A 26851-nucleotide genomic window follows, 5' to 3' on the forward strand; every position below is an offset into this window, starting at 1 on the left:
ATCAATGAACGATATGTAATCGATGATTAGCATATCAAAGTGAGCTTAGAATTAACTATTTATGTAGGTTCTACTATTATTAATATAAAACCGAATTAGTTTATTTATGAGATATTATAAATGTAATTTTTCAAGCTTTTCGACAAGAATTATTTGTTATTTTATTCCCAAAGCTTTAAATATATTATATTATAGTTATATTAAAATGCATATTTAGTTAAGTTCTAATATATGAATTGTATTAAAATTAAGTAATGATTATTTTGATTTAAAAATTTTATGAATTGATATAATTAGTTATAATGAAAATATAGTGTAGTCTATACGTTATTTCGATTTCACTGAATATACAATTGGTATTAATCGAAAATTTGTCATCTTTTTCTTGGAGTTTCCTTTTCATTAATTTTTACAAGTTTCGTCCATTGTATCTCAGCTATCGTGTTCGCCAGTAAAGTGGTCGAACAAATTATATATTTCATCAATAAACTGCAAATGATGCTTAAAAATATATAATTTTTCTTAAATTATAAAGAAAAAGTGGAAATTAAACAATTGTAAAAATGTGCGGCAATCTGTGAGTGATTTGTTGAGGCACTGGAACGGGTAAATTCAATAATGTCAAAGTGATTGTTGGGATATACGTATGATCTAAGAGCTGAAATGCCATCATAAATGAGACGGAGAAATGTACAGATACGATTTTGTTTGTCGACGTTTGCAAAAGCATACGAAATAGGTAGAAATAGCAAAACAAAGTAGGAATAGTAGTGCAAAAGAATTGAAAACCTAGAGAAAAATATTAACAAAGTGATCATTGATTTTGAAGGTTGAAGTGGCACTAGCAGTGGCGTCCGATTTATAGCGTTTATGATATAGCGTGCATAATCTGTTAAGTTTAGAAATACCCTCTTGATTAAATCTTCCACAACCCAAATGCTACTGAAAAAAAAAATAAAATGTGTACAGATGAGACTTGTGGAGAAGAGGAGAACGAGTGAAAATGGGTGTTAACTACTGCGACGCTATTCAATTTTCTCTATTCCTTTTTATATGTGAAACAGTTTGGGACTGCAAAGGATAATTGAAAAAGGAGTTTGTGAAATGCGAAATGCGAAATAAAGTCGTGAAATGATGCATACAATGTTGTTAAAGCACTACAGAATTTCTGCATTGAGCAGATATATCAATTTGTGTAAAATATGAAAATTAAATGATAAGCGATATATGTATAAGAGTGTAAATATTATATGTATATACATCAATATTTACCTACATGCCCTCAGATTTTAATACTGAAAAATAGTGCTAGTTCTGAAAAGGTGTACAAATACAATTTAATGATTATTTTAAAAGGATAATAAAAGAAGCTATACTAACCTTTGTGATGCTTCTATATTTTTGTTGATGTTATGTTAATGTTCATTTATGTAAATAATAGATTTTTAAATTTTTTCCTTTGAGAAAAATTGCTCTACTATTATACCAACACACCTACATAGTATGAATAAAAATTTTTAGCACCAACAGTTGGCGCTTACGTGAATGTGGAAGCAAATTTATTTTCAACAGTTGCTAAAACTTGCAAATTTCCAGCGCAAGTATATAAAAAATTTTGTTGATAAAATTCAAAACTTGAGTGACTGAAAATGCCGCCAGCAGCGTTAATTGGTATTGCAGAGTTTGTGGAGGAAACTCGCGATGATTATAATTCTCCAACAACATCCACATTTGCATCCAGAATGCCTGATTGCCGTCAAACTATGGCTGTACTAGAGGAGGTAAGATTTGCGCTAAGATTTAAAAATATTTATTTTTATCCTAAAAAAAGTATACACATTAGGCAAAATAATTGTTTTATGTAGATTTTCGATCATTCTATATATAACCTGTGCGAGCGTCCAGCGTTGGCTGATAATAGTATTTATTGAATAGGTTTTCGCGTGCCTTTTGAAAAAATTTGCACTTTTATAATACTGACATATGTATGTATGTATGTATTTGGATGTAGTTATGTACATTTGATTTCAACGTCTTTGAAACTATTACTTACTACATACATATGTACATACAAACCTACATGGCATGAACTTCATTTGACATACATACATACATACATATGTATGTATATACATATAGGTACACATCTTCTTTTTCGAAATACACAATACCTGATGGTGTTTTCCAATTATTATTTTTTAACTGATATTGTTTCAAAAGTATTGACGGAGAAAAACAACGATTGTCCACAGAAAATAGTTCTTTAGTTTATTGAGCTTATTGTACTACCGAAAGGAGGATTGTAAAGCAAACATTTCATTTCTACCTACGATCAACGCAGTGGACAGACGTAGTGGCTTGAAATCGTAATTATATGAAAAGACTATGTCGAGTATGCCCGATGTAAAAATCCCTTAGAGAGGTTGCAAAGTTCTAATGAAATCATAAATGCATTGTAGTTTTATAGCAGTTGTTTATGGTTTTTCCTTTTTAATATTTAAAACACATCCCAAAACTAAACGCAAAAACTCTGCCATCACACTGTTGCTTTCCTACGTTTTGCTTCGTTTCATAGGTTAGACGTTTACTATTCGTAGTTTAGATGGCTTGTAGGAAATTTAGCAAAACACTTACGAATATAAGCTTTGACGGGCGCAGAGAACGGATAATCCAGCCACATATTTCATGCCCACGAACAAATCAGCGGCCAACTAACGGCCAAAAATTGTCCAAATCCAACAAAAACTCTTCAAGACCCCAGTACCTATAGTTTATTTTTTACTGAAAATATACATCAATGTGTGAGATATATTTATAATTGAAATTTGGAGAGAATTATTTTTTGATAATAGAATCTCTGTATCATATACCTAATATAAAGTTTTTTGAATTTCCGGGTTACTCTATATTGTATACATCAGCCAATATGTTAGTTATCTTAATAAAATTAAGAGGGCGTATTTTTCTTTTAACGGTGTATATGTATTTGTTCTTAGAATGAATAAGACCGGGTTAAAATCCGGTTATACACGAATTTATGTAGCTCTTCCTTACTTGTTGTATGAAATATTTTACCAAATCCGTTATTTTAAACTCCAAACTACTAAATAGGAGGTATAAACTTTTGTTTAGAAAATTCAAAATAACATTATATCGATTTTCATTCTTTGTCTTGTAATTTTATAGCTAAAATGAATACCAATGATTAAAATCCTAACTGTGAAAGCCAGCCAGAATTTCTAAAACTCGTAACATATGGACAATAGAATTTATGATAATACTTGAAAGAATATGCAAATAATGTGGTATAGAAGGAGAGAAGAATATACATTAATGTTTTCGCTACAACATATGTCTAATTAAATCCTATTAATTTCTAAAATTATATTAGAATTTATATTGTATACACAGTAGACATGAAAAATAATGCATGTATTTACCTATACAATATGTCAAGCGTTGTGCTTTACGTATGTATATACATAATGTAAATATCTCAATAAATATAATTCAGCGGCAACTAGGTACATATGTACATATAATGGGTTGTCAAAAAAGTCTTGCGGTATTTTCGCTAGTTGGCGCTGAAAGCGCGTAGTTCTAGTTTTATTCGTCGCATCGGGTCTTGCTATACCTTTTTGAAAAGCTCATTTCACACGCTAACACGTGTTTGATTGATTGTCGTTTCTTTTAAGTCGTTCGTGAGTTATAGCGTCGCAAACATGTAGCAAAATAAAGAGAAAATACGGCATATTTTACAGTACTACTACGATAAAGGCAAAAATGCATCTCAAGCCGCCAATAAAATTTGTGCAGTTTATGGACCCGATACAGTTTCCATTTCCACCGCACAACTTATGGTTTCAACGTTTTCGTTCTGGTGTAGAGGTGGTCGAAGATGCGCCACGCTCCGGAAGGCCTGTCGTCGAAAATTGCGATAAAATCGCTGAATTGGTCGAAAAAGACCGGCATAGTAGCAGCCGTAGCATCGGTCAAGAGCTGGGCATGAGTCATCAAAAATTCGTTTCAATTGACAACTCATATGTACATATGTACCTAGTTGCCGCTGAATTATATTTATTGAGATATTTACATTTAAAGTGCAGAAATTCAACTATTTAAAATGCGTGTTTCTTTGATTTTTAATGAATTTTACAAATATATTTTTAACTTTTATATCCACTAATACTTCACTAATTCGGTTCTACACATTGATTTTTCTACTCTTGCAACCATTTGCTACAGAGTATTATAGTTTTGTTCACCTAACGGTTGTACCTAAAACTAATCGAGATAGATATGTATAAGGTTATATATTCATATATAAATGATCAGGATGACGAGAAAAGTTGAAATCCCAATCAAACAAAACTGTTCATGACCCTAGGTACCGAATGTGTGGACCACAGTACCTATAGTTGATTTTTGTTCGAAAATATTGGTCAATGTCGATGGAGACTTCGACCACACGGATACTACCCTTGAATGTCAGAGGATAGTTATCCGGCCAGGCGATGTCGAGCTCGAAATAATTAATATAGACATACTCCGAGTTACATGTTGCCCTGCAGGATATCACCCGAATATATGTAGGTGCGCTATTTCGTGGTGAAAACCGTTTGGTACTAGGCGGCTTTAACGCGCACCATGATCTTTGACATTCCTGGCTGTCAAATGATCATGGTGGGATGGAGCTGGCGTAACAGATAGGCGATTCGACATTCTGCACAATAAATGATAAAGTCCCTTTCAGAATTATAGGCACCTGTCATAGCTCACCCGATATTACCATTGCTAGCGGTGGTCTGATAAATAGCATAACCTTGCAACTTATGCTACTGTCGCATCAAACTACCTGCCCCATATTATCTCGATCGAGAAACCTCCCGATTTTGTTTCGGCGGACAACCGCATCTTCGTTAACAAAGCTAACTGGGTTGGCTTCACAGAATTTACTGAGGAGACCTTCCCCGCTTTACCCATTTCTATAGACGTAATCATTGGCGAATGTCGATTGCGCAAGGTGATCGCTGCTGCTACCGCTCGCTTCATTCCAGCTGAAAGAATTGCGGAACTCCGCCCTAATTTCCTAGCCGAAGCAGCTGTTTTAGTTCGATGATTGGTAAATCAACACAAACGGAAGAAATTGATAGACCACTTGAAGTCCTGTAACCTCTCCACCGGTGTGAGTAAGCTTTGGTCTACTATCAAGGCTTTGTCTAATCCGAAGAGACATGATGACCGAGTTGAAATTCAATTCAAAGATCATTCCTCTTCGGACCGGATCAAGTGCGCAAGCTATTTTAGCGGGCAAATTACACTGCACTTTGGTAGACAAAACCAAACGATGTGTTACCCGACGGCAATATACAAAAGACTGCGCACCACTTACTTTCACTGATGAGTTCAGTGTGTCATCAGAATGTCATCAAGTCACCTCACCAAGATCCTCAACCTGTCGCTCACCACTCTTCAAATATCGGATGTGTGTAAAGTCGGAAGAGTTGTTCCACTACTGAAACCTGGAAACCCCGCCAGCAAAGTGGAGTCCTATTGTCCGATAACTCTCCTCTCTCTAGTTGTGAAGACACTTGATGGCTTGCTACTCACCACCTGAGCGTAGGAAACCACCAGCATGGCTTCCGAAAAGTGCACAGTACCAAAACAGCACTTAACGCCATAAACGCCCGGATAGGTCGTGGCTTTAACCAGAAACCGCCCTGTGAGAGAACGATTCTCGTAGCGTTGGGCTTGTCAAAAACCTTTGACACAGTCAGTTACGCAACGCTACTGCAGGACATCGAAAAACTACGCTCCCTCCAGGACTGAAGATGTGGACCATGAACTACCTGAAAGGTCGTCAATTATTCGTACTATTTCGAGGAAAAAATTCAAAACTGAGAAGAATTAAAAAAGGGGTTCCGCAGGATGGTGTCCTCTCCCCGCTATTGTGGGAGTTTCCTCTCCAGGCAATTCCTGCTGGGATGCTTTTGTAGAAATCATCATTGCATAGCGTACTCGGAGCCAAACCACTACCCATTGCAGACGAAGAGCTCGAGTTACCGCGAGAAACGAGAGTGACCCCTGCTTCGTTCTGAATACTGTAGTGAATATGTACCTATCCAGAATAGGCCCCGACATATTCAACATATGTTCTGCGTGCAATGAGTCTCCGCATGACACTGGTCATCTCTTTGCATGCCCCACTCGTCTGCCACCCCTCTCCCTTTGGTCCGATCCCATCGAAACAGCACGTTTCTTGGGCCTTCCGTTGGATGACGTCGACGACAACTTAGCTAATGCTTATCACCCGCTAAAACAACAAGAACAAAAACCTCCAATGCAGAAAGGAATTCTACGCGAAAAACTAATAAAGTTTATTTATTTCCCGTCATTGGGATATTATTTGTTGCTTTATTTCTTTTGGTTCCTTAGTAAAATATGAATAAGTATATAAGTTAACACTGATTAATTGTTAGTAGATGTGAATGTAAGTGTAATAGCCATAATACAAGGTGCGTTCCAAAGTAAACAGGGCTTACAAAAAACAGAACAAATGGTTTTTTCGCAACATCAATTTATTTTATTCAAAATATTCTCCTTCTGCTTTAATACAGCTTTTTGCACGGTCCAAAAGCATGTCGAACGAGTGTTTTAGCTCGTTGGCCGGTATGGCCGCCTGTATGCCGGTGCAAGCCTTTTGAATGCCCTCTACGTCTGCATAACGCTTTCCTTTCATGGGCAAATGCATTTTTCCGAAAAGGAAGAAGTCGCACAGTACCATATCAGGTGAATACGGGGAGTAGTTAATGGTCAAAATGTGATTTTTGGTCAAATAATCGTCCTTTGTTGGATTCTGAGCAATTTTTGGTCGTCAGTCAATTTGTGCGGAACAGACCGTGCACACACCTTTCGTAAGCCCAAATGTTCGGTGAAAATGCGATAAATCAATGTTTTTGAGATGTTCAATTCCATTTCCATGAATTTCATTGATGATTTCGGCAGATTTTTGATGAATTCACGCACAGTTTCGATGGAATTTCCGGTGATCACGGATTTTGATTGGCCCAAATGTTGATAGTGATTTATGACCTCACGATCACTTCGAAAACGTTGAAACCACTCGTGCACTCTGCTACGGGATAGACAATCATCGCCATAAACTTGTTTCATCAATTGAAACGTTTCGGTAAAAGTTTTACCAATTTTAAAACAAAATTTAATGTTGGCTCTTTGTTCGAAGCTCATTTTCGCACCGATAACACAAACATACTTACACTTAAAACGCAATAACTTCACTTCCAATAGACGAAATGTCATGAAATTCTCACTGGACAATCGATAAAGATAGCAGATTCTAACGCACCAGTCGATGATGGCGCCACCAGAGGGCGCTAGTTTCAAAAAGTCCTATTTACTTTGGAATCCACCTTGGAAATCGGAGAATTTTGTTGGTAAATAATAAGTTTTGATCATAAATGATCTAAAAATAAATCGTGATAAAAATCGTGTTAAAAAATATAATTTTATTGATTATTTGTAGCGGCAGCAAACATTATTAATTTAATTTTGAGGAATACTGCCGAGTTGACAATACTAAATGTTCGAGTCAGCTTTGAATATATATTTATAGAATATGTATATTATCAGACTTTAGAATTTTCAATGCCCTAATAGGTGGTTTTGGCTTCATTTATTTTTCTTATGGCAGAGGCCTGCAAAAATGTTGTCAATAACGGTTTTATCAATAGATAACGGGGAGGCACTTTTTATATAATCTAAGAAAACTAACAGTGAAAAACAAGCAAATATTCACCTCAACTTCAATAATATGTGTTTGTTTCGTATAATTTGTAAGTGATTATTACGAAATTGTGATTACTCATCACCAAAGAAAAATGCATTAAAAACGCATACCTCAAGTATAGTATCTAAGTATGTAATATTAACTAATTAGCTACGTACGTTGTATATACTTCAATGAAATGAAAACATGTTTTCACTTACGGTATTTTTGGTCAGATTAAATAAATTGTAAATTTTCGACCCCTTACACACTACGTATATGCAATCTAACTCGCAAATACTTATGATTCATATTTTCAATTCTGCACCTCCGTTACGCTCGCTTGAATTTCTGGGATATCATCGTAAAATAGTCCTTTCATGTTAGTCTACAGTTTTGGAAATGGAAAATAGTCACATGGTAATAGATTAAGCAAATGGTTGATGAAAAAAATCATTTTTGTTTTCAAAAACTCGTTCATCTTTTTGGTCTTAATTTAATTTATGTGGAACAAAACTAGCAAGGACCTTTCTTTTACTAAAATCTTCGGTTAAAAACCTCCAAATAGTGTTTAATTCCTGAGCCAACATTCTCGAAGTAAAATTGGAGCCGATATTAAAATTTCATGGACATTTTCCACTTATTAAGCACGATTAGCAGCTTCTGGATGACCTGGTCGTTGGTCGTTATTTAAATCGTCACGACAATTTTTAAATTGTGTAAACCACGTCCAAACTTGAGTACGACAATACATTCATCATAAATGATTTTTTATTAACTAGTATGTCTAGCGATTTTTTTCAAATTTAACACAAAATTTTATATTTATTAGTATAATTTTATTGAAATGGCTGCAACATTAGCATGTGTCATATGTTTGACAAGTAGTTAGGTGGACAGCGGCTACGCTGGCTAGGTCATGTTGTCCGAATGGGCGAAAACACTCCAGCTCTGAAAGTATTCGACGCTGTACCCGCCGGGGGAAGCAGAGGAAGGGAAGACCTCCACTCCGTTGGAAGGACCAGGTGGAGAAGGACCTGGCTACGCTTGGAATATCCAATTGGCGCCATGTAGCGAAAAGAAGAAACGACTGGCGCGCTGTTGTTAACTCGGCTATAATCGCGTAAGCGGTGTCTACGCCAATTAAGAAGAAGAAGAAGTTAGGTGGATAAATATAACTTTATAATGCAAATAGATAACGCTGCATGCTGAATAATTAAAATATAAAGATCAGTTATTTTGGGATACATATTGTACTAGTATGGAATTCGACTCAAGAAAATCATATATATCGATCAGGGAATGCACCTGTTGCAATTAACGCAACGCTTCAAGTTTGAGTATATACACACAAGAAAAAGTTTTGTTTACAAACAACGCAGATTACATTAGTTTTTAAACATTTCAAAACAATTTAAAATGTACGACAATCCGCGGTAACAAAATAATTTTAACTCTTTTTGTTTAACTATATAACTGTAAAAATATTCAAACTTCGTTTCTTTTTCTAACTGAATTAAGAGAGAGTCTGCCTTAGAGGCTTCAAAAAATCGATCAGGAGGGAAAGAAATAATTGATTAAAGCGAAATTTCTATAATTATAAATTTAAACACCATCCGCAAATTTTTTGGATACGAAATCTTTTATGTATATTTTGCCTTTGGGACGCAATTGCCCGACGCATCTCGCATGTGCATTTGCCGGTCAGCGGGCAGGATGTAGGTAGCAATTTCTATCTAAAAGAAAAAATATATCAATATCAAATATATATAAATATATCATATTTGTTAATAACTTATCTTCTAGTTAAACTAATTTTCAAAAATAGTGTAAAATCCCACAATTTTTTAAATATTGAAGAAAATGGTTTTTGACCAAGGGCTCCCCCCTTAAGTTTGCATTGATTGGACCATGTACTGAGCTTAATTTCTTCGCTGATTTTTTTACGAAAACAACTTTTTTGTTTTTAAATTGTAAGAAAGAAAGGAATGGCTACAAATAAATTCGGTGAAGCGCTGAGAGCACGTGTTATTAATGATTATAATAACTGAACATCTCAAAAATAAATTTCTCTGAAATACAAAATTCATAAGTCTTCAATTTCACGAATAATAAGAACTATATTAGAAACAAAACAGACGTACTAGTGCATGGTGAAGTTCGACCAAAAAATTGATGAAAAAACGTAATGTACGAGAGGTAAAAAAGTCTTCACTTTAAAGGTGTCTCTCCACAATTGGTAAAGGAGCTTGATGCTGATTTACGCAGTCACCGACCAGTTAGTAAACGTAACCAACTAAGACGATTGCAGTTCTCTAAAGATCATAAATAATTGATTCTATTAATGTGGCAACTGCTGATCAGTTTTTCTAAAGAGTCCTGGAGGCAGGAAGAAATATACCCCAAACGATAGTGGATAACCTTATAGCTTCAATGCGGCGACCATGCAAAGCCGTTATTGAGAGTAATGAGTTTGCCACAAAATACTAAGTTTTGTGGTATTGAATATATATGTTATAACTTTTTTTTTATTTGTATTAAAACAAGAAAAAACGTTAACTTCGGTGGCACCGAAGCTAAATACCCTTCACAGGTGCATTTCTGTTTGTAACTATGTGTTCAGTTTGTATGGAAGCTATATGCTATATTAATCCGTTCTAAACAAGTTTTCTAGAGATTACATTGTTGCCTTAAAAAATAACATATACCAAATTTCATGAATATATCTTGTCAAATGTGAAAGTTGTCCATACAAGAACTTGATTCCGATCGTTCAGTTTGTATGGCAGCTATATGCTATAGTTAACCGATCTGAACAATTTCTTCGGAGATTACATTGTTGCCTTAAAAAATAACATATACCAAATTTCATGAATATATCTTGTCAAATGTGAAAGTTGTCCATACAAGAACTTGATTCCGATCGTTCAGTTTGTATGGCAGCTATATGCTATAGTTAACCGATCTGAACAATTTCTTCGGAGATTACATTGTTGCCTTAGAAAATAACATATATCAAATTTCGTGAATATATCTTGTCAAATGTGAAAGTTGTCCATACAAGAACTTGATCCCGATCGTTCAGTTTGTATGGCAGCTATATGCTATAGTTAACCGATCTGAACAATTTCTTCGGAGATTACATTGTTGCCTTAGAAAATAACATATATCAAATTTCGTGAATATATCTTGTCAAATGTGAAAGTTTTCCATACAAGAACTTGATTCCGATCGTTCAGTTTGTATGGCAGCTATATGCTATAGTTAACCGATCTGAACAATTTCTTCGGAGATTACATTGTTGCCTTAGAAAATAACATATATCAAATTTAGTGAATATATCTTGTCAAATGTGAAAGTTTTCCATACAAGAACTTGATTCCGATCGTTCAGTTTGTTTGGCAGCTATATGCTATAGTTAACCGATCTGAACAATTTCTTCGGAGATTATATTGTTGCCTTAGAAAATAACATATACCAAATTTCGTGAATATATCTTGTCAAATGTGAAAGTTTTCCATACAAGCATTTGATTCCGATCGTTCAGTTTGTATGGCAGCTATATGTTATAGTGGTCCGATATCGGCCGTTCCGACAAATGAGCAGCTTCGTGAAGAGAAAATGACGTTTGCAAAATTTCAAAACGATATCTTAAAAACTGAGAGACTAGTTCGTATATATACAGACAGACGGACAGACGGACAGACAGACAGACGGACATGGCTAAATCGAATCAGCTCGACATACTGATCATTTATATATATATACTTTATAGGGTCTCCGACGATTCCTTATGGGTGTTACAAACTTCGTGACAAACTTAATATACCCTGTTCAGGGTATAAATATTATGTTGTCAAAAAAGTCTTGCGGTATTTTCGCTAGTTGGCGCTGAAAGTGCATAGTTCTAGTTTTATTCGTCGCATCGGGTCATGCTATACCTTTTTGGAAAGCTCATTTCACTAACACGTGTTTGATTGATTGTCGTTTCTTTTAAGTCGTTCGTGATTTATAGCGTCGCAAACATGGAGCAAAATTAAGAGAAAATACGGCATATTTTACAGTACTACTACGATAAAGGCAAAAATACATCTCAAGCCGCCAATAAAATTTGTGTAGTTTATGGACCCGATACAGTTTCTATTTCCACCGCACAACGATGGTTTCAACGTTTTCGTTCTGGTGTAGAGGTGGTCGAAGATGCGCCACGCTCCGGAAGGCCTGTCGTCGAAAATTGCGATAAAATCGCTGAATTGGTCGAAAAAGACCGGCATAGTAGCAGCCGTAGCATCGGTCAAGAGCTGGGCATGAGTCATAAAAAATTCATTTCAATTTCAAAAAAAAAAAAAATTCAATAAAAATACCGCAAGACTTTTTTGACAACCCATTATAAACCGTGAAATTTTAGTAAATTGGCTTTGTTTACTTCCATCAACATCTAATATTTAAAATAATATTAAAATAGAAGGTTTTTGCAATTACGGTCTATGTAATCGACATTATATTCATGATCGTATTTCAGTTGCAAATGTTTTGTGCGATACTGTAAATATTTGCAACATATTTTAATTATTTAACGTTAATGGTTTAAATATATAATTAAAGTGCGATGTCGCTCTTAGTTTCTTCCTTGCAAGAAAAGTTATTGATGATTCGGTTTGTTGTCATAAAAATATTAGCTGATTGCTCACAAAATCTGTGCCAATATTTGTGACAACATGAAAATGCCAATTAATCCAGATCTGTCAATTTATCTCAATTTGCGACAGTTCATAATAAATATAATATTGAATTTTATGTGTACATATGTATGTATCTACACTAGCGGCCAATAAAAACGTACCACCACTTTTATAGACTCATCTTCAGCTATATAACTGTAAATTTGGAAATATTAATACTAGATCTAGTATGTACGGAGAAATTAACTATTTTTTGGGGGCTTATTGGGATGAACACTATTCAGTTATATTCGTGTTTTGGTTGTGTATTGTGCAAAATGCCAAATAATCAGAAGAAATTAAAGCGTGACCAAAGAATTCGCAAACTGGTATAAGATGAAGAAATGTGATCTTCTCGACAAATATCAGCTGAAATTGGTTGTAGCCATTCAGCTGCTGTTTATGTTTTCTAAGAAACAAGAAAATAGTGACGTTTTGGAGCGTAAAAAAAAGGGATCAAATCGTCCTCGAAAGTTTATGCGACCGCTTTAAAAGTGTACTTTCTATAAGAGCGGATTTACAAAAATGCATTTAAGTCTGGCAAGCATACGTCGGCGGCTTAGAGATGTGTGTTAATTTGGAAGACGCTCACACAAAAATAAAGATGCACGACTTTTTTAGGCTAAAAAGTAATTTGCGATCAAAATGATTAACAACAGATTATGTGGTCTGGCAAAAGCTGACCCTTCAGGTAGTGAGGGGCTCCAAAATAAATGAGTGGTAAAGAAAATTAAGTTTCTGCAAAGACAAATGATATAAGTCTGTTTTTCATACCATGTTGTGGACCTCTACACCTTGTTGATGGAATAAATGGATGCAAAAAATTTTTTAGTACGCGCAATCGAAAAGCATTATTCTTATAAGGATTGCCTAATCTTCTAGGTTGCCTCAGCGCCATGCCATCGTAAAATATGCCTAAGTTTGGATTGGAAACAAATCTTTTATAAAACATATATACAATATTGATGTACATATATGATCCTATTCAGCTCGAATTTTTATTTGGTCAATACATTTAACGGTCAAAGAATTCAACTCTTGGAATGCCCCAGAAACTCGCCTTATTTAAATTCTATTGAGCACGTAATGAGTTGTGAAGTTGCTAATCATAAGCCAACAAATAAAAATCAATTGATAAAGATTTTAGAACTGGTTTGGTATGGTTTCGGTACGGTACGCCTTCAAGAGCTAAAGAAGGAACGACTCGTTATTAGAAGTGTCTATTGTGATTGTTGTTTTTCTAACGTTAGTGGTGAAATTGATTTAGTCGCTTTAAATTAACTTCACATTGTTTTCTTTTAATTATCCAGAACTCCATGGAATCTATACTTTTGTTATAATTTTATACCCTGAACAGGGTATATTAAGTTTGTCATAAAGTATATACATATATAAATGATCAGTATGTTGAGCTGAGTCGATTTATCCATATCCGTCCGTCTGTCTGTCTGTCTGTATATATACGAACTAGCCCTTAGTTTTTAAGATATCATTTTGAAATTTTGTAAACGTCATTTTCTCTTCAAGAAGCTGCTCATTTGTCGGAACTGTCGATATCGGACCACTATAACATATAGCTGCCATACAAACTGAACGATCGGAATCAAGTTATTGTATGGAAAACTTTCACATTTGACAAGATATATTCACAAAATTTCGTATAGATTATTTTCTAAGGCAACAATGTAATCTCCGAAGAAATTGTTCAGATCGGTTAACTATAGCATATAGCTGCCATACAAACTGAATGATCCTAATCAAATGCTTGCATGTGAAACTTCCTCATTTGACGATATATCTTCACGAAATTTGGCATGAGTTATTGTTTATAGAAATATTGTAATATCGAAAGTAATTGTTCAGATCGGCTCACTATAGCATATAGCTGCCATACAAACTGAACCATCGGAAACAAGGGAAAACGAAATTTGACATAGATTACTGCTTAAGGTAATAACATAATCTCCGAAAAAATTGTTCACATCGGATTACTATAGGATATAGCTTCCATACAAACTAGATGTGTATATATTTCTATATATTTACATATTTATGCGTTATCATATACAAATATTATAAGTATGTGTGCGTGTAAGTTCCCATATTTTGTCAAATACGCGTGATTTCCGGGGAGGAGTTAGTAGCCTTTGTTTCCACTAAAAATTAGGCGGATTTATGATTGAGAGACGTAAAGTAATAATTTTGCGCAACGATGAGGATAAAGCGACTGTAATGCTGCATATCATTTTTTGGTTTTATATTTTTATTACTAAATTCTCAAATATGTATGTACATATTATATATGTATAAACGAGTTAGAACTTATCACAACCAAACGTTATACAGTAAAAATTGTAATGGCTTGTGTTTGTTTATCAGTAAAGTTGAAATAGAACAGTGCCATTATGAGCCATAGAATTGGAATTTTTAAAATGCCGAAAGAAAATGTATACAACTTTTGTGCATATAATATACATATTGTATGTACATATGTACATGTATGAGCAAGTAAAATAATAATACCGGCAAAGCCAGAACAAACGTACATACACATACAATCTATATTGAATACGCACTCGCAGCTATCTGTATAAATGGTATAATCACACTTATACCTTGTAAATACATATATTGTACATACATATATACACTTAGATACATAGATATACGCTGATTGTACTTGCATTCACGAATGCACATTTTTAGCAGCGTGACATGCCTGTATGTCGTTTGGAAAATGTTAATATTAACTCTGAATGATATGGTCAGTGACCAACGAATATAAACAATATGTATGAATGAAAAAAAAAAACAAAGTTCAATACCACAACATATCATATAACGAGTTAATTTAACAAATTTGAACTTTACGTGTTTTTAAGTTTGTGTTACATTTTATATTAATTAAAATTGAACTGAAAGTTTCATTAGAGTTCAAATATATATATTTTTAAACTCTTATCTTATAAAATAAAATCAGAATACATACTTTATTAGAAATAATACAATCTGATTGAATATGACCCGGAATACATGTCTTTATTATCGCCTTCATAAAATACTTCCGATCCATTGCATGCTTGCTAATAGGAGAGAAGGACCTGGCTCCGCTTAGAATTTCCAATTGGCGCAACTTTGATAAAAGAAGAAACGACTGGCACGCTGTTGTTAACTCGTTATTGTTACTTGTTATTGTCTACGCCAATAACGAAGAAAAAGAAGAAGGTCTTTTAGAACGATGTTGTAAAAGGCCTCTGGTAATAATTGTTTGTCGCGAGCAAAGAGGATCGAGAAAACATTGACGACGAACTACATCCAGGACGGCCATCAACATCAACTGAAGATCAACAGTCCAAATAAAATATAGGGATTAGTGCTTGAGAATCGGCGATTAACAGTCAGAGATCTTACTGACATTGTTGGAATATAGAAAGGATCAGTGAAAACCATTTTGGAATATAATTTGGGCCTAATAAAAGTGAAACCATGATTGGTTCCAAAATCAACAAATTTTTTCGAAAAACAGTGTAAACCATTGCTTTCCGAATACCAGGAAGTCATGAAACGTATTTTTACTGGCAATGAATCTTGCTTACCACTTGGAAACAGACGATCAATGGGCTGAATATCGTGGCAAAGGTGAGCCGAAGCCGAAAAAACCACGTTAAAGCTAGTGAAAAATCTAGGTCAGTTTTCTTCGGTTATCGAAGTGTGGTGCCCCCTGACCTCCTTCCGAACAGCCATACTTTCAAAAAGGAACACTATTTGAGTGTTATGCGCGATTTGCGCGAAGATATTCGTAAGAAGAGGCCGGAATTATGGGCAACTCTAAGGTTTTGCACCACGATAATGCATCGTGCCTGCCATATATCATTTTCAACCAATATAGTGCCGCAACCACCGCATTCGCCTGATTTAGCTCCCTGTGACTTCTGACTATTCAGCAATCTTAAGCGATCGTTTCGAAGAAAACGTTTAGAGTCAATTGAACACATTAAACGTATATCGCTATTCCGGAAATTGTCTTTAACAACTGTTAGGGCCAAGGGGAATTATTTTGAGAGGGCGACATAGATTTTGAAGATTAAATCGAGAATTTTAAAATTATGCATAAAGTCTTACTATTTTTTGCTCATAGTAGTGTGCATCTCTTCGAAATACTCGACTTATAACCACTCCCCATGGAAGACTACTTTCGTAGTTACTTCCTTAAATAGAGAATAACATATACATACATATATGGCATATGATATAAGGCTTTCATATACTCATACATAACATGTGTATTATTTTGTTTGTTTCTATTAAAGCGTAAGCAAAGTGGTTGAGTGGTGCAGTACTATGTCTTTTTATTCGATTAACATCAATGTTTTCGTATATAATTTATTTGTTATTTATGACTTCTGCTGATAAATAACACAACAGTAGTGTGCGCAATATAAGTGAATGTACATATGTATGTATTGGCATGTCAAGCAACGAAATAAAAATGTACTTACAATTAAGTAGTATGTGCATTCCTACACACACATTCAAATATACATACGAAATAAATGCATATGCACGCTAAACGGAATGGGTGAGCCACTGACTCGTTCACGCAAATTAAAAATGAACAAATTCAGTTTTTGTTTTATTTATTCTGAGTGCACAAATAAATGGGTTATTAAGTTTAATAACTGAGACGACCTTGTATCGTTTTCGAATCGGTGGCAGGCCACGGGTCGACCGTTCATTGTGCTCAGTTCCGTACAATTGTTTACTTAAATATTTTATAAAATGCAAAATCAAATTAAATCGCAATGAAATGTAATAAATTAGATCACCATTGCAGCAACAAGATGTGACAATACCCAAACAAAGATGTGCGTGCGCTCATAGTAATGCTATGAACAGGGCGTATGCACTAGTTAATAACTTCCTGTAGTCTTCTTCGATCAATCAATAATTAAATCATTGAAGAATAATTAGACTTAATTACAAAAAAAAAAAATAAAAAAGCCTAATCTAAGTACTTGCTCTAAATATAAGCTCCTTCGCTACATTGGTGCCTGTTGTGGTAGCAGTTATTCTGTAAATACTTTTTCTTGACCTATTTAATAAGTCATTGGTTCTTTTCCTGTCATATGTTGGCCATAATTGTTTAGTTATGACGCATTTTGTAATGTTTTTCCACCTGTTGTTTGCAATTTGTTGAAATTGTCTATTGATCTCTCCTTTTATCGATTCTAGCGGGCTTGGTATTAGCTCCGCCTCGGATTCATTGAGTAAAGCTTCTGCCTTTGCCAACTCGTCTGCTTTTTCGTTACCGAAAATGTTCCTTTGGCCGGGAACCCAGATCAGGTTTAGTTGGAGTTTGTATTTTATTGAGCTTAGTGCTCTCTTGCAGTTGTGAACTATACTGGAATTTGTCATGGGTGAAGCCAATGCCAGGAGGGCCGCCTGGCTGTCCGTAAATATAGTTGCTTTATGTATATTCCCGTGGTTTTCTAATAGAACTTCGCAGGCTTTTTCTATGCCTAGTACTTCTGCTTGGAAGATGCTAGCCGAGTTCGGTAGACGTATAGAGAGAGATATGCCTAGATCAGCGGAGAATAACCCCGTACCTACTCCGCAGTCCATTTTGGACCCGTCGGTATAGACTGAGGTGGTATCTTCCTCTACTATTGAACCTTTTCTCCATTCTCGTCTAGATGGTATCCTCACCTGGAAGTGTCTATTGAAATCCAGCTTTGGGAGAATGTAGTCTGATTTGTTAATGGTGAACTTATTTAGAATTACACTATGTCCGTAGTTCTGCTGATTCTAACCTCCCAATTCTTTTCTTCTACGACCCACCTCGGCTGGGGTGACGTCAGTGCTTTTAGCGAATTTTGAGTTTTTCCGTCTTGGATCTCAATTTTTTTGTTAAGCATCTCTAAGCGATCTCCACTCCGCATACTTGTAGGTATTATAAAAAATTACTTTTCGTACCATTATCCACAATCTGTTGAGTCGATCCATCAGAGATACTGAGATCCTCTGCCACTTCTCTGATGCCAATACTGAATGCTTTGTATCATTTAAATACTAATGTCTGTTCGGTAAATAAAGTAGACCCCCCAAAACTTGTTGTTCAAACCTTTTTATACTCTTGCAACATGTTACAGCGTATAATAGTTTAGTTCACCTAACGATTCTACGTATCACCTAAAATAAAGAGAGATATAGATATAGTGTTATACATATATGTATATGGATATGCATATATGATTAGGATGACGAGACGAGTTGAAGATACAGACAGAATGTATTTTACACATGGGATGGTAGAGAAGGCTTATTGAGAGCCGGGGTAAAAATTGGACGATGTGCGTGGCAGTTCGAAAATAGACAAAATCGGACAACAACCACGCCTACTTCCCATATAGCACAATTTTAAGTTCCACTTGATTCGTTCAGTTCCCAGGACAAAAATCAAGAAGAAATTAAAATAACGGGATAAAACTTTGCACGAATAATGCCTTTAGTGTATGCTACATTATGACCAAAAATTTCCAAATCCAAAGAAAACTGTTCAATCCCCCTGGGTAGATTATGTGGACCCCAGTATCTATAGTTGACGTTTGACCGTAAATATCGGTCAATGTATCGGATAAACAATTGAAATTTAGAAAGAATCCGTTCCTGATAACATAATCTGTGTGTATCAAAATGAGTTGAATCGGGTTAATGCTTCCCCGAGCATCCATATACTTAATAATAATAATAATACCCAACGATTACCCTCCTCCCGCCCAACCGACGCGAGGGGCGCAATCCGCGAACGAGCGGAATTAGCCGAGTCATAAAAGGCAAGAGAGTTTTAAGCGTTGCGATCTTAAGCTGCTCAGCTACAGAAACAAAAATTTCAACAGCCAAAATTAAGAATTAGATTAAAGTTTATAATTATTAAATGTTACTTGTTAAGAGTAGATAAAATAATTTTTTTAATGGTAAAGAGTGAGTCTGTTAGATCAAATGTGCTGGAATGAAAATTGAAATCATGACATATACGGCGGAATGGTTCGTTTAACTCAAAATTTGTTCTAGAAAATTTTAAAAGTAAGGGTCTAAACTGCCTGGTAGGGCGAGCGGGAACGTTAAAATTAATATCAGATAAGAGAGATGGGCTACAGACTGACCCATTCATGAGTTTTACAAGAAATATTATACCAAGCATCTCCCTACGACTAGCGAGTGTCGGGAGATTTATAAGTTTTAAACGGTTAATGTAAGGGAGAAGATTTAAACTGGAATCCCAATGCAAATGATTTAAGGCAAAAAGTAAAAAATGTTTTTGAACGGACTCTAATTTATCCGAATGGACTTGGTAACTAGAGTTCCAAACCACAGAAGCATACTCCAATGTAGGCCTCACCAGAGATGTAAAAAGAATTTTTGTGGTAAGCGGATCTCTAAATTCTTTAGACCAACGTTTAACAAAACTAAGAGCGCCTTTAGCTTTAAAAACCGTGGAAGATACGTGAAGATTAGAATTGAGTTTGGGGTCCATAGTTACTCCCAGCTCAACAAAACTGCATACTTGCTCCAACCTAAAGTTTTGTATTGCGTATGAGGTAGGGTCTACAGCTCTACGTGAAAAGCATATCGTTTTACATTTTTTAAGGTTCAATGGCATGTCATTTCTATCACACCAAGAAACTAGGTTGTTTAAGTCTGTTTGCAACTGACATCTTTCGCTGTTTGAAGTATATGTTTTAAAAAGTTTTACATCGTCAGCATATAATAAAACTTTTGAAAACTTAACAACAGATGATATGTCGTTAATAAATAACAAGAACAGAATTGGACCAAGATGGCTACCTTGAGGAACGCCTGAAGGAACATTGATTATGTCAGAAAAAAGTATCTTTAAATATGACTTGTTGAATTCTATTACTAAGATAAGAAGCAACCCATTTTAGAAATATTGGTTGAAAACCAAGAACATCAAGTTTATTCAAAAGAATTGAATGGTTTACTTTTTCAAAAGCTTTACTAAAATCTGTATATACATATAACATCAGTATTCTTATTCTCCCTAAAGCCCGTTGATACATGTGATACAAATTCAAGCAAATTAGTTGTGGTAGATTTCCCTTTACGAAAACCGTGCTGAGAACAAGAAATTAGTGGAGAGATCCGGAAGGTTATGTCGTCTGTTATAATTGCTTCAAAAAGTTTAGGTATTGCAGACAACTTTGCTATTCCCCTATAGTTTTCAATAGATGACCTAAATCCACTCTTATGTAAAGGAATTATAAATGACTTTTTCCATATGGATGGAAATAAGCCTTGCATAAGAGATGAGTTAAATAGTTTTGTTAGGGGTTGGTATATATATTTGGCACATTTCTTAAGAAAGCATAAGGGAATCATATCTGGGCCGTAATTGTATGATTGTTCTAACATATTTAACTGATTTAAGACGTCTGCTTCGGAAATGGTAGGTGCATTAATGACAGAAATCGCACATAACTTGTGCTGATGCGGAACATTTTGTGGAGATTTTGGAGAGTAATTGGACCTAAAGAATTCAGCGAACATATTAGAAATGATGTGATTGTCACTGGACATACTAGACTTATATTTCATAGCGGACGGAAAATTAGAAATCCTGCGTTTGGAGTTGACGAAACCATAAAACAATTTTGGATTACGTATAGTATTATTTTTTACTTTATTTATATAATTACTATAACATATTTTGTTAAGTTCAGCAAATTGTATAAATATTTTCGAACATCCAGATGACTTTATACTCCAAATATCGGTCAATATATGAGTTATCTCAATGAGAGCGTGTTTTGCACATAACAATACATCTTTGTGCCAAAAATCATTAAAATTGAGCGAAAACTTGATCTTGCCTCCATATGATAAATATTAGGATTTTCGAACATCCGGCATATGATTGGTGTTTGTGTGTGAGTTACTACATATATGAAACACTGGGACATTTTTTTTACTATGTGGCTTGTTAATAGAATGTGGTATTGGCAAAAATAGATAAAAATCGGTTGGATACTACCCCGACTCCCATATATTACATATAATGATTTTCATTCGTTGCTTGGATTTCGATCCTCTGGGTGACGTTTTACACCTTAAAGTATTTCCTTGGTATTGATTCTTCCTTCCTTACTTTTTCTACTTGTTTTCTACACTTTATATGAAGTACTAAGAACTTTCCAGTTCTAAATATAATTATATGCATATAGAAAATTATTGACAAATAATCCTCTTTTTGGCTTATGTTACTTAGAAAACTTTATAATTATTATTTACAGCGTCTCGAATTCGATCGAGAAGGTCTAACGAAATTGAAAAAAGCCGTGAAAGCGATACACAATTCCGGAAACAGTAAGTATTATATAGTATATTGCAGCTGTCATTTGAAGTGGCAGCGATTCATCATATTCAAATATTTTATTTTCAACACAGCACATGTGGACAATGAAATGTTTCTGGTGGGCGCTTTGGAGCGGCTTGGCGGCAAGGTGATTGATCAAGATGAGCCGGATATCGGTGCTGCATTTCTTAAGTTCTCCGTCGTCACAAAGGAGCTTAGCGCTTTAATGAAAACCCTGGTAGGTTTCTGAAAAAACGCGAATTTATTAATTTGCTTAATCGGTTCTTGCTGTTTCCGTTTAATTTTTGATGTACAGATGCAAAACATCAATAACATCATCATGTTTCCGGTGGATTCAATGCTGAAGAGCGAGCTGCGTGGTGTGAAGGGCGACATGAAACGACCTTTCGACAAGGCCGCAAAGGATTACGAAGCGAAATTCATAAAAATCGAAAAAGAGAAAAAGGCGCAAGCCAAAGAGGCAGGCATGGTGCGTACCGAAATCGATGCAGCTGTCGTTGCAGATGAAATGGAAAAGGAACGACGTCTCTATCAGTTGCAAACGTGTGAGGTAAGTGTATGCGTTCACTAGCTCGTGTAAGCATTTTTTCACATTTCTAATTGGTTGTGTATGTTTATTTTTATATTGTTTTGATGATTCCTTTTTATTGCATCGTATCGGATTGCTGCTTTGTGTCGACCACCTTGCAGTATTTATTGAAATATAAGGAAATTAAAACAAAAACTGGTATAGAGCTGCTGCAGCATTTCATCGAGTATTATCACGCGCTAAATAAGTAAGTCAATTGTAATTTATGTACAGTCAAATATGCGTTTGTGTACTGAGTAACGCGCATGCGCTTGTGTTTTGCATACTAATTCGTTTCAATTGTTAATTCATTTGATTGTAATCGTTACTAATTTTTTTGTATTTTTTTTCATAAAAACTCTCCGCTAGTTACTTCAAGGATGGCTTACAAACGATCGAACACTTTGGCACGTACATTAGCGATTTAAGCGAGAAACTGCAATTGATCAAGCAAAAACAAGATGAAGATCGACGCAGTTTACTCGATTTGCGAACACTATTGCGCAGTACGCCCGATTTTGAGCGAGCGGATAATGCGCCACCGGAGAAGGGTGCCGCTAATGCTGGTGGTTATTCGCTGCACCAATTGCAGGGCGATAAGCATCACGGTGTGACACGCTCAGGTCATCTGTTGAAAAAGAGTGAAGGCAAAGTGCGACGAGTCTGGCAGAAGAGACGTTGTCGTGTAACAGCGGACGGTTTTCTGGACATTTGCCATGCGGATGAGTCGAAGCCGCCAACACGCGTCAATCTATTGACATGCCAAATTAAGCCCGTACCAGATGACAAGCGCGGCTTTGATCTAATCAGTTGTAAGTGCTCTTAAGTAATATGAAAATTACTTATTATTATTATTATTATTATCAGGTTTGCAAATAACAAATAAATTAATTAAATTAATAATTTCGAAATTTCTAATCCCATATACTGGATTTAAAAAATGAAATAAAAAATGTTAATACCAATTTTAATAAAAATTAATAAAAGAAAGACGCGTTTGCGTTCTTTTCCTTCTATCAATTGGTTTAACCTTTGAAAAGGAAAGCTTTTTAATAAAATTTCAACAGAGTTACGCAATTTTTGTCCTATATCCATTTAATTGCTTGTAATTACAGAGTTTCAGTTAGGATTAAATCTTTCCTTTTTTATTCCTTTTCTATCCAGCTTTTAATTTGTAAAATAACTTTTGTTTATTCATTACTCCAATTTGTATATTTAAAAAATATTTAAAAAAAATTGTTTTTAAAAATTATTCCTAGATGATCAATAATTTAAAATCGGAATTAAAAATTTAAACATTTTGTTTTTGGTGGCAGAATTAAAAATTTAAATTCTAATTTGAGTTAAAAAACTCGCAACCCTCATTGTTATAGAGTATAAAATATAAATAGCAACAAAGAATTAGTTTTAATTTATATTTGTTGTTTTATTTTAGACAATCGTCCATACCATTTTCAAGCTGAAGATGAGGCAGACCAAAAAGCCTGGATGGCAGTTCTGGCTAACTGCAAAGAGAAGGCTTTAGCTAAAGCATTTCAACATGCGAATCCGCAAATGAGTCCAAGTCTAGTGGAACTTCAAAAGACTGTTATACGGTACATTTGTGTTTTTGAAATTTTATGCATAATTATTTTTAAACATTATTAATTTTCAGATACGTCCAAATGCTACCCGGTAATGATCAGTGTTGCGACTGTGGTTCCCGAAATGATGTCACCTGGATCAGTTTAAATTTCGGCATACTCGTTTGCATACAATGCTCGGGTGTGCATCGTGATCTAGGTGTACACCATTCCCGTATACAAAGCCTCACATTAGACAATTTGACCACAGCAAATCTATTGATTGCGCGCGCCATGGGTAATAGTACACTAAATGACATAATGGAAGCCACGTTGGGGAAGGGTAAACTCACACCAGATAGTACAATGTAGGTGTTTGCTATCACAGATACACAGATTTTTATTTAAACTATGTATTTTCCTTGTTTTTTAGGGAAGAGCGTTATGATTTCATACGCGCAAAATATGTTGCAAAACGTTATGTGATGCGCACGTGTGCAGACGACAATGAATTGCGTTGTGATCTCGAACAAGCTATTGTCAATGCAGATATTAGTCAACTCTTGCAGGTCTGGGCTGAAGGCGCTGACCTTACATGTTGCCTGCCATCGTCAGATGCGGGCGAGACAGCATTGCATTTGGCTGTGTTGCGTGAAATGATGGGTTCCACGTTGCATATTGTCGATTTTCTTATACAGAATATGCCACCAAAGGGTCTTAATAAGTCCACTAATCCGCCAAGTATTATTGACGAGATCGGCAAGAATACCGCATTACATTTGTGTGCGTTACACGATCGTCGTGAATGCATGAAATTGCTGTTACGTTCCGGTGCCGATTACGAACTGCGGAATTCTCAAAATAAAACACCACTCGACATTGCCAAAGAAATGGGTCATAATGCCTGCAAAGAGCTGGTTGGTATTTCAATCGAAATCAAATTTATGTGTTATTTATTTTTCTTCTTATTTTGTTACAGATTGAGTGTGCCATGCGGCGCGAAAAGAGCGCCTTTGATCACATCAACACAGATTGGAATTTGCCAAACGAAGATGGATCTACCGATTTCTCTGATGATGACACAATGGTTGATGAGCGGGTAAAAATGAAATTGATCTGAAATATATAAAGACAAGCACTTATTATATATTTCCACTTTCACTTACACAGAAATCGCGTTCTCGTCCACCTAGCTTTGCTGGCGGCGATTCGCCGGTGTTGCGATCTCGTTCCTCAACTTGTGATTCAATACAAAGCAGTTCTAGTCCAATTGCCAACTGCCCAAGTCGACAGTTCACATTACCGTCCGGTGTACCCGCCTATCCACAATCGGCGGGCACTTCGCCAAAGCAGCATGTAGCAATGGGTCAGTATTTAAGTGGTGGTGCCGTTATTGATAGCGTTGGACGTGGTTGCACCATCGCTGGAGGTGGTGGCGGTTCCAGTCCGAGTTCTGCCTCAAGTCAAAGTGGACGAATTTCTAGAAGCATTGCCAGCAGTGAGCTGGTGCACATACCAGGCGCTCGTAAGTCAACATCTGCAGGTAATAAAAACCTAGAACGAATTTATCAAAGGTATATATAATTTGTGTTTAATTATATACATAGCAAATATGAATTCGCTAAAAAAGCGCACAGCACCGGCTCCACCGCCTGGTGTGACATCAACTGCTAATACAACAACGACCAATTCTATGTATGGCACATTGCCTCATCCACCGCGACATTCTCAAAATTTTGATACAACCGATTTACGAAATCTAAATCATAAAAATCAGTCGATGGATGTGGTATATGGTACACTGCCGCATTTGCGTTCAGTGGATAGCAGCCCACGTATCAGCGGCAGTCATGGTGCCATGCATAGTTTTTACGATCGCTATGATAAGACACAAGTTGTGTCCCAAGATCCGAATGGCGGTAGTGGAGGTGGTGGTAATATAATACCAGTTCTCACAACATTCGGTCACAAACGCTCGCCTAGCGGTGAATCTGTGAATCGCAACATCCACTTGGCTGGCGCAAAATTGGTACTACCGCCTGCGGGTGAAATTCCTCAACTGAAGCACGTTGATAAATCTGCTTTAACACGTCCGAAAATTCCACCACCAGGACCGCCGCAAGGTAGGTGCACTATTTAAGAAAGTTAAAAAAATACTTACATATATGTTTTATCATAGAACGTGATATTTCTAATGGGCAATCAAATGAGAGTATTTGTTCTCTGGAGGATACAGGACCCATTGCGCCACCCAGAAAGGTAAGAAACTATGTTTATTTAGAATAAATTCTTAGCACATTTGTGCACTTTAAAAACTAAAAACTATTCATCCTGAGAACACCTGTAAGATTTTTTACATGAAATATCGTTATTGTTAAAATATAAAATATTTATATTGTCGAAAAAAAAACAATTTACATTGTTCATAAGTATTTTTTGCATTAGAGAAACCAAACATTCGGAACATCGTCATTAACATTTTTTTTTTTAATAATTTTACGGTTAAAACTTCAAATCGTACATATCATAAAAATTCATTGCAAAAATTTACTAAACAGATATACATATTTTAAAATCTTCTGTAAAATTTACTGAATTAAAAATTATAATCAATTTACAGCGCAAAATAACAAATCTATTGAGAATATCCCAACCAAGTGAAGAGACGGTAAAGAGTTCACCATTTGTTTTAATTAATCTTTATGTCTGTTCTTTTGTTGTTCTTTTTAAAATTTGTGTATATTTTTGATAAAGTTTTGTCTTCTTGAAAGCGCCTCTCTAATGCCATCAATAATAACAATAAAAAAGCAAACGCAAACT

General features: G+C 35.4%; 1 protein-coding gene across 7 annotated transcripts in view; it reads left to right on the top strand.

The window, feature by feature from the left end:
- Nucleotides 1–426: 426 nt before the first annotated feature.
- The window catches only part of LOC120770325 (arfGAP with SH3 domain, ANK repeat and PH domain-containing protein), a 29378-nt gene continuing 2953 nt past the window's right edge, over nt 427–26851 (top strand). Inside the window, exons 1-15 of one of the 7 annotated variants that reach the window (XM_040097708.1) lie at nt 427–1195; nt 1522–1781; nt 21819–21891; nt 21973–22118; nt 22197–22451; nt 22592–22677; nt 22839–23281; nt 23905–24064; nt 24124–24399; nt 24465–24948; nt 25011–25130; nt 25202–25574; nt 25639–26154; nt 26211–26290; nt 26652–26699. In XM_040097708.1, coding sequence (XP_039953642.1) covers nt 1650–1781; nt 21819–21891; nt 21973–22118; nt 22197–22451; nt 22592–22677; nt 22839–23281; nt 23905–24064; nt 24124–24399; nt 24465–24948; nt 25011–25130; nt 25202–25574; nt 25639–26154; nt 26211–26290; nt 26652–26699 — 3192 coding nt within the window. In that variant the 5' untranslated portion in view covers nt 427–1195; nt 1522–1649. Of the gene's footprint in view, nt 1196–1502; nt 1782–21818; nt 21892–21972; nt 22119–22196; nt 22452–22591; nt 22678–22838; nt 23282–23904; nt 24065–24123; nt 24400–24464; nt 24949–25010; nt 25131–25201; nt 25575–25638; nt 26155–26210; nt 26291–26651; nt 26700–26851 lie in introns of those variants that run through there. The other 6 variants (XM_040097710.1, XM_040097711.1, XM_040097709.1 and 3 more) reach the window with 6 other exon arrangements.

Source organism: Bactrocera tryoni, chromosome 3 (assembly GCF_016617805.1).
Source record: "Bactrocera tryoni isolate S06 chromosome 3, CSIRO_BtryS06_freeze2, whole genome shotgun sequence".
Classification (NCBI taxonomy): Eukaryota; Metazoa; Arthropoda; class Insecta; order Diptera; family Tephritidae; genus Bactrocera; species Bactrocera tryoni.